Source organism: Tympanuchus pallidicinctus, unplaced genomic scaffold (assembly GCF_026119805.1).
Source record: "Tympanuchus pallidicinctus isolate F22 unplaced genomic scaffold, pur_lepc_1.0 scaffold22, whole genome shotgun sequence".
Lineage (NCBI taxonomy): Eukaryota > Metazoa > Chordata > Aves > Galliformes > Phasianidae > Tympanuchus > Tympanuchus pallidicinctus.
In genome coordinates this window covers 4,510,736-4,519,228 of record NW_026294739.1, presented here as the reverse complement: position 1 = coordinate 4,519,228, position 8,493 = coordinate 4,510,736, and the positions used below count along the sequence as shown (strand labels likewise).

Here is an 8,493-nt window from a genome sequence, read left to right as displayed (position 1 = left end):
GCACAAAGCGCGCCCCGCCTGCTCCGCTCACCCCAACGCCTGATTGATGACGCTTCTCGTTTCTGCGTTAAAAAAGTATATTTCAGACAACTTTATCAAATCATGACAAAGCACATGTAAATCTGCAATATTCCAAACTCTGACTCTATACGAAGCATTGCATCTGCACGTACAGACTTCGTGTCGTAGGTTTCCCAGTAACTGTTTGCAACGCACACTTAAATCAGCATCTTTTTCCTCCTCTTCGGCATGTTTTAAAACAAAACAACAAAACTTGTAAGCTTGTGATCGGCATGAAAATATACTGAATTATTTACAAGGTTAGGATGGAACAGAAGGGCAGGACTGACAGCCAGGAATGCACTCCGTGTCCTCAAACACGGACGGATATTTAGGCCACAGGTTTAAAGGAAAAAAAGGAAACAGCAGACAGACAACGTATATTACTGAATCAGAACTTAAATCAAATGGGCCCAATTTAAGATATAGATTAATCCCTGCAGATACTGTTTTGACTTGCACACGCAGTACGTCAAAGACAACAAGCAATTTTGGTAAATGTCCTCTAAGGTTTCGAAGAATCCCATGTGATTGGCATGTTCATTTGTTTACTATTTAATAGCAAATCCAAGGACAGATGAGAGCGAGGTGCAATGAGCCTGGAAGGCCTCCGCTCCAGAGGATGGCATGTCTTAGCACAGCCCGCCCGTCTGCTGCTGGAACACATCGATAGTGTCTTCATCTTCCATCTCCAGCTGTGAGGTTGATACAGAGAACACAAGTTCACAACCACAAAGTTACAGAGTTACACAGGTTTCAAGATCTCTATTTCAAACCAGATTTAGTAGCTCACCCTCTAAAAGCAACAACCTGTCATGTGTTTCTTCTGCTCCTCACCTCAGGCCTCATCAGTGCAAGAAAACCCCCAAATTCTCAGCACTGATAGAGCTGGCAGCAGCTACAGCACTCAGCTTCACTCCCAGCTTTAAGCAGAAGTGGGGCAGAGCTCAAGAGCTCTGCACTTCCTCCAGGTCCTGTCCTGCCCACAGCAGCACACAGGTGCCAGTATGTTTGGCACCACTGCTTGTACAGATCTCCTACCCCAGCCAGGACAAAACAGGGAAGAAACTGAAGAAGCATTTTATAGCCATTTGCAGTAAAATCATCTTTCATACCTGTGCAGGTGTGTCTGCTTCATTAATAGGTTGTCCATCAAATCTGAATCTGATCTGCCTCATAGACAAACCCTGTAAATTTATAGAGTAATACATGTGAGAAACCATACTCTTAGTTTTGAATAAAATAAAAACATTCACTGATTTGCTGTCAGAACGGATAATAACAAAATTAAGATTTAAAGAACATAAACAAATGGGAAACTTCATGCCTCTGTTGCGGTACAAATGGAGGGAGCAGAGTTGCTCAACGGATGCTGTGCTGCTGCTGTGGCAGCAAGGGCTCTGCAAGGAGCAACGGTGCTGGGCTGCACCTGGCTCTGACCCACAGCACCGTGCTGCTCTGCAGGGCGTGCATGCGTGCGCGAGGGCCAGCAGTTCCTCATAAGGAGAAATGAGAGGCTTTAAATGCGTTCAGCAGCCAACACTCCCAACACATGCGTAGGAGCCCCCTGCTCACAGTGCCTGCTCACACCTCACACAACTCCTGCTGGGCACCCGCTCCCAGTCCCGACCTTCCGATGAAGACAAGGACCCACGCCGTGTTTGAGGCACGGGATGGGGCCGAGCCTTCGGTGTGGGGAAGCAGAGAAAGGGCCCCACGTGCACCAGCAAGGCAGAGCGATGCCGGCGGCCCGAGCTTCCCTCCAGGAATGCGGCGCACGGCAGGGATGCGGTCGGCCCCGGCGCCCGCGGGGCGATGCGCGCACCTGCCGCTCGCAGTAGGCCTTCATCAGCTTGCTGAGAGGCGTGTGCCGCTTGATCTTGAACTGCACCACGGAGCCATCCTGCCCGGCCACCTTCAGGTTGATGTGGTCGTTCTCTGTCTTCACTCCTTCCTAGCAAAAACCGGACGGGCGGAGATCAGCGCACGGCGAGGCCCGACCCTCCCCCCCGCTCCGCCTGCGACCCGCCTGCGACCCGCCCCGCGCCCGCCGAGCCCCCGCCGCGCCGCGCCGAGCTCACCTTGGGCTTCTCCTCCGACATGGCGGCAGGACGGGCCCAGAGGGTCCGGTAGGGGCGGGGAGGGCCCGGCCCGCGCGCTGCCTCCCGCCTGGCTCCCGCAGCCGCCACCAACCGCCCGCAAGAGAGCGCGCTCAGCCGCGCCCCCGCCGCCCCGCGCCAGCAACGCCGCGCCCCGATTGGCCGCCCGGCCGGTCACGTGAACGGAGGGTGGGGGGGACGAGCGATCGCACGCAGCTCGGCGCCTCTAGAAAGTGCGTCACGGAGTGGCGGAAGCGCCGCGAGCGAGGGGCGGGGCTCCGAGGGAGGGAGGGGCGAAGCACGGCGGCGCCGGCCCGGTCTTATGGCGCCCCCTCGCGGGCGTACTGCAAATATCACCCCGCGCTCAGGAGCTGTGCCCGGGGCTGCAGGGTCCGCGCTATCTGCGAGCGCCACGTGTGCCGCCAGCCCCACTCGGCTTTGTCACAAAACGGCATCAGTGGATGCTACCGCGTACACGCAGGGCTCGTTTGTACTGCAAATCCACTTCTAGCCCCGTGTAAGCCCCTATCCTGGGTTCCTCACAGGACATAAACACACAGCCCTGCACCCAACTCTCCCTGTTCTAAAGAAACTCAATCCTACCCCTGCCCATTGCCATGGTGGCAACCCAGGCCCAGCTGATAGCCACACTTGTGTGGAAGCAGAATGAAGCATTCACACGGGGATAGTAATCAAATCCATTTAATACATCTTTACCATACTGCATATGCATCAGAACCCTACCATATTGCTATCAGTAACAGGCACGGAGCCCAAGAGATGATCAAGAAAGGCACAGAGGTAGAGGGGCTGTGAAGGGACCCTGGATTAGTTGCAAGTGAAATGTGCATGTAGGCCTGCCCCCAGAGGCCCAAGGCAGCTAGAAACCAGCGCTGTGAGGGGGGTGCTGGTATGTGGGCACATACATGCAGCTGGAGACAGCCAGGCCACCCTCTGAGTCACTTCTACACAGAGGGAGACAACAGCCTCACACTGCACAATACCCAGCTTTGCATGAGGCAGGAGAAGGAAGACACGCTGGGCCACTCAGGACCTCAGCCAGGCACCGTGTTGCATTGTGCTGGGCTGCCACCCCCAGCTGGGTTAAGGAGGAGTGTGAAGCCCAGCACTATTGCCACCAAGTTTTCAGGCACAGAATGAAGTTTCAGCCTGGCCCAGCACTGCAGCTGATGGCTGGCTGCCTCAGCACAGCCCCTGCAGCAAAAGCCTAGGGCAAGCTGAGAACTGGAGTGGGGAATGGGGGAGTCACTGAGCAGGGCTCGTGGCAGCACATTGCACCATAGGGGTCTTCTGGAAAGTGACCCAGAGTGAGGTTGGTCTACAAGGAGGACGCCATTTTCCAGGTGTGACAGATCCAGAGAGGCTAGTTCTCAAATTTTGCATAAGGGTTCTCCTCCTTGAACAGGCCTGGAAGAAAAGAGAGTCACTGAGACCCCCAGGAGCAGCACTCACCGCTCTGGGTGACAATTCTTTGCCAACCATCCTCTGCTCACTCTCCTGTTCTAGAAACATGTACCAGTGTCTTCCTGGAAGTCTGTGCCCACACCACCCCATCACCTATCCCTCATGGGATACACACCAAGCACTGTGTTCAATCCTGAGCCCCTCACTACAAGGAGGAAGTGTGTCCAGAGGTCAGCAGAGCTGTGAGGGGTCTGGGGCACAAAATGTGATGGGGAACAGCAGAGGGAACTGGGATGGGTCAGAGAAGAGGAGGCTCAGAGGAGACCTCATTGCTCTGCAACTCACTGAGAGGAGATGGTGGTGAAGTGGGGAATCGGCCTCTGCTCCCAGATTAATAGCAGTGGGATGAGAGGTGATGGCCTTGAGATGCACCTCGGGTTGGATATTAGGAAAACATCATCCCCAGAAGTAGTGATGAGTCATTGGAAAGGGATGAGCTGCACAGGGAGGTGGAGTCACCATCCCTGGAGTTGTTCAAGAAGAGGATAGATGTCACACTAAGGGACACAGTCTAGAGTAGTCAGAGACATGGGTTGATGGCTGGAGTAGATGTCAGTGTTCCTTCCAACTTTAAATGATTCTACAATTCTAAAGCTTAGTGCTAGCTGCTAGTGCAAGCCACTGTACCGTATTTTCTTCGGATTTCATCATGCCGTGACTTCATCTCTGCTCTCCTGCAAGAAACAAACAGGAAAGAAACCACAAGTCAGTGACCAGCAGAACAGAGCCAAGGAGGAGGAGCTCCAGCTCCCAACTCCCTCTCAGGCTGGGAAGCTCCATGCTGGCAGCTCTGCTCAGAGCCTTCAGGCTGCTGGTCTCCCCGCAGCCCCCCTCCCACAGGACAGGAACTTCAGGGTGCATACACACCACCATCACAATGCTGCACCCACAGATCCCAGCAAGGGACTCTGTTTGCAGCACAGACCCTCATGCGGAGGCTGCAGCACCATGCAATTGGCACAGGGCAATGAAACCTCACCTCTCCTCCTGACGCACTCGCCTGCGCTCCCGCTCCCGGGCCGCTCGTTCATCCTCCTTGTCTGGCCTGCAGCAAAAAAGAGCCCATCAGCCCACACTGACCCACCTCCAGCAGCCCACAGCTCCACCTTAGGGACTCTTTGAGAGAACTGGGCACAGCCCACTCCGATACTTGCTTTTTGCTCTTTTTCTTACAACAGCAGCAGCAGCAAACAACCAGCATGATGAGGATCATTCCACCCACCACAGACATGGCAATGATCAGGGCTTCAAAATTCACTGCAAGATGCAACAAAACACACTTAGCACCCCAGTGTATGGCTCCCTGCTGACAACCATGCAGCTCCTGTCACTGGGAGCATCAGTTGCTGAACTTGAAGCAAGCATGACAGCCTGAGAAAGCAAGACAGACATCATCTACAGGTGTGCTCAGTGTTGGCACCAGCATGAATGCACCAGGCATGTTACTGCCAACCACAGTGCTGCAGAAAGCAGCTTTGTGGCTCACCTGAGGCAAGGCTGCTAGGCTGGAGGCCAGGTATTGGAAATCAGCAGCAGTAGGCAAGAAACCGAACCATGCTTTTCACCTCCAACAGGAGTTTCTTCACCAGCAGTACCCCCAAAATGCACAGCTCTGCAGGGCAAGCCAGGGCTTCACATCACCCTGCCCACACAACATGCTGCTTTGCCCGGTGACGAAGGCTGCAGTCACACACCACAAACACAGCTCACAGCTAATCTCTTGGAGGACTAATCACCCCTGAGGCTCATTTTGCAAGGTAAGGAATGTGTTCTTCCACAATGAGACCTTTTATGAAGCTACTCGCACACAAACTAGTATTTCAGGGCCTTACACAGCGGTGCTCACAAAGAGCAGACTCTCCCTCTGGGAGGTGTGGAAGCGGTTCTCACTTCCCCCAACAGGCAGTGAGGACAGCCCAGCCTCCAGAACAACAGCTGGCCACAGTTCAGCTGTGCTGCACCATGGGGACAAGCGATGGAAACTGAGCCCCAGCTTGTTCCCCTACCACCCCGCTCCCCAAAACCCAGGCTTTGTCCATGCACCATCGCGGCCCAAAGGAGACACCAAGCAGACAGGTCTCCCTGCACTCACCCCAGCAGACACCCCAGCGTGCAGAGCGGAGCTCGCAGAGATCAGCAGACGGGAGGATCCTCCGGACAGGGTACGGCACACACCTCCTGCTGCTGGCACACCACAGGCACTGCAGCATGCGAAAGCACAGCATTACTGCCAGGTACCATGCTCCTAAGTACCACAGCTACCACCATTCTGTTCTGCAGCAGGTTCACCTCAGCAGGGAATGCAGGTTCAGGGGATGGAGATTTCCACAGCAAGTAAAGATGCTGAGAGCGCTTCTAGTGGCTTGCAAGGAAGGAGTATCATTAAATCCTTTGTGTTCATTCTGCCCAGCTTTTTAGGGACAGGAAGGCCTTTGAGACAGAACTTGGTACAGAACTGCTGGTGCAGAAGATGCCCACCTGTGCCATCACTGCTTCCTCCCAGCCAGACCAGCTGCAGTGCCTCCACTCAGCCAGCTCCAGCCTGAGAATCAGAATCCCTACAGCTGAACTTGAGTATCTTAGGGATATTTTCCAGTCCTAACCCACACCACTGTGCCCAGCAACCATGTCCCTCAGTGCCACATCTCCTCTGAATCACCTCCAGTGATGGTGAATACCACAACCTCCCTGAGCAGCCATGCTAGTGCTGCCCAAAGCCCCCAGGCCAACTTGCTTGGCTTTGGCCAGAACTTCCTGGCCAAGTCAGCAGTGAGGTCTGTCTCAAGCCCAAACTTCCTGCTTTCAAGGCTGAGTGATGGAGGAGGTTTGCAGGAGAGCACACAGCCTACAGCTGCCACCGTGGCAGCCTATTCTGCCCCCACACACCTGTGGTGGGGCTGCATACATCAGGAACACCAAGAGGAAAGCTAACTGTTTCAAGTGCTAAGAGACGTCTGGAAAGAGCCAACCCTGATCTGCATGCAAGGCAACCTGCAAGAGGTGAGGGCACTCAACCAGCAAGCATCTGCTTGTTGTGCTGGGCAGTCAGGTGCTCCAGCATTCACAGGACTCACCTGAGCACAAGCAGCAGCTCACATTCTTGAGGAGGAGCCCAGCATATTAAATGACTCAAGCAGCACACCATGAGACTCAAGCACTTCCTAGCAGCCACTCCCTGAGCACCAATGGGCACTGGTCCTCATGCTGCCATGGGCAGATGGGTGGTACTCAGTGTGCTTAGGGCAGGGACAAAGGAGCTCCAACAGGGAAAAAGCTCTTCATACAGCCCCTCAAAGCACACACTATGCTTCTGGACATTAGGGAGAAGTCAGAGTTACTCCTGCTACTTACAGTGACATTCTTCAGGCACTCTTCGCAGCTTCTGTTTGTATACTGCTGACATTCTGTAGAAAAAAAAAGAACAGAGTGAAACACCTGAGGAGCTTGTCTGTGTTACAAGCTCTGTGCTCCTTGGAGCCTGTTTTTGTCCCCACATTGCAGGGACCTGTGCCCTAGGACATGCTGCCATGCATTAAATGTTGCTCCCAGGCGTGCCAACAGAGAACCTGCTGCATCTGCTGCAGCACCCTGGTTCTGGAGACAGATGCTGCCCCATGCCCTCCAGAAGCCACCTGAGCTACAGGAGATCAGAGCTGATTTCAGCAAGACCCAAAGGCAAACCCAAGCCTGGCCCATACTGACACAAAGCACTGAGCTGTTGGCTGCTCTGGATAGCTGAGCAGTGCTACGATGTGGCTGTCCAGAGACCTGCTGGGCAAGGACAGCCTGCACAAATCCCCTACCACTGGGTGAGAGGTCAGCCCAGTCAAACAGAACCCAGACAAGGAAGTTGCTGCAAGCAAAAGCAGTAGAGGGGCAGAAAGGAGCAACTGCAGCCCCACAGCAGAGCAGCCCCCCAATAACTGCAGCACGAGGAGCAATGCTTCGCAAAGCCCCAGTCCTGAGTGCCCCAAGTGTGTGAGGAGCAGAGCTGCATGCTCCCCTTGCAGCTGGGAGGAAGCCTCAGCTGCGGCCAAGTGTCAACAGCCGGTCACATGCTCCACACAGCCCTCCAAACAACCCAGCGATTTATTAACACTCAGATAAGGCTGTTTATGCACAGCAGAGAGGCTGAGATTGCACGCTCCACACAGCCTGCAACGCTCTGGGAAGCCGCATCCTCCCCATTTCCCCGGCCAAGGCCGGGAAAGCATCACAGTCATCAAGTTGCCTCCGCCCGTTTGCTTCCAGGCCGTTTGGAATCCACCCTTTTGCCCCGGGAGGCGATCGGACGGTTTACCACTTCCCCATCAGCACCGCTCTCCATGGAGCATTCCCCTTGGGGAAGCTGCCAGCACTCCCAACGCCACACCACCCTCACGGCTCTGTGGGATCAGCCCAGGACCCCAAACCCTGCGGCTACAGCCCCTGGCCACCGCAGCAACCCAGCCCCCCGCAGCGACAGGCGTCGTCTCAGCCCTCGCCAGCCACACACCGCTTCCCTACCGGGACCCTCCAGCTCACACTTGGTCACATTCTGCTTTCGGCAGCTGAACGGGAGAAGGCTGCAGTCACGCCGCTCCCACGCGCAGCCGTTTCCCGGAGCGGCCCCAAACCGCGACCACCGCCCCACCCCAACCGGCGGCACCCCCGGGACGGGCCCGCGGGATCAGCGCAGTCCCCACCCGATCCCCCCGCTCACCTCCCGCCGCCTCCCGTTGTTGAGCGGCGGCCGCGAGGAGCAACAGCGGCAGGACGAGCGACGCAGCGCACAGTCGCAGCGCGGGCGGCGGGGCCATGGCGGCACCGGCACACGGGGGCGGTGGGGCGGCCGCCGCCTTTCTACAGC

The 8,493-nt window shown here is 55.7% G+C and overlaps 2 protein-coding genes across 2 annotated transcripts; both read right to left on the bottom strand.

Moving 5' to 3' along the window:
* Positions 1-59: 59 nt before the first annotated feature.
* LOC128082735 (small ubiquitin-related modifier 3) lies at positions 60-2,284 on the bottom strand. Its single transcript, XM_052687205.1, has 4 exons — positions 2,142-2,284; positions 1,886-2,014; positions 1,176-1,247; positions 60-755 (listed from the first exon to the last, which is right to left on the bottom strand). Exons 1-4 carry the CDS (start codon positions 2,160-2,162, stop codon positions 693-695), a joined length of 285 nt encoding a protein of 94 aa, XP_052543165.1. The 5' UTR covers positions 2,163-2,284; the 3' UTR covers positions 60-692.
* Positions 2,285-2,845: 561 nt separating this feature from the next.
* PTTG1IP (PTTG1 interacting protein) lies at positions 2,846-8,493 on the bottom strand. The gene is made up of 7 exons (XM_052686371.1): positions 8,347-8,493; positions 6,996-7,048; positions 5,737-5,845; positions 4,799-4,901; positions 4,624-4,689; positions 4,272-4,318; positions 2,846-3,587 (listed from the first exon to the last, which is right to left on the bottom strand). Exons 1-7 carry the CDS (start codon positions 8,441-8,443, stop codon positions 3,544-3,546), a joined length of 519 nt encoding a protein of 172 aa, XP_052542331.1. The 5' UTR covers positions 8,444-8,493; the 3' UTR covers positions 2,846-3,543.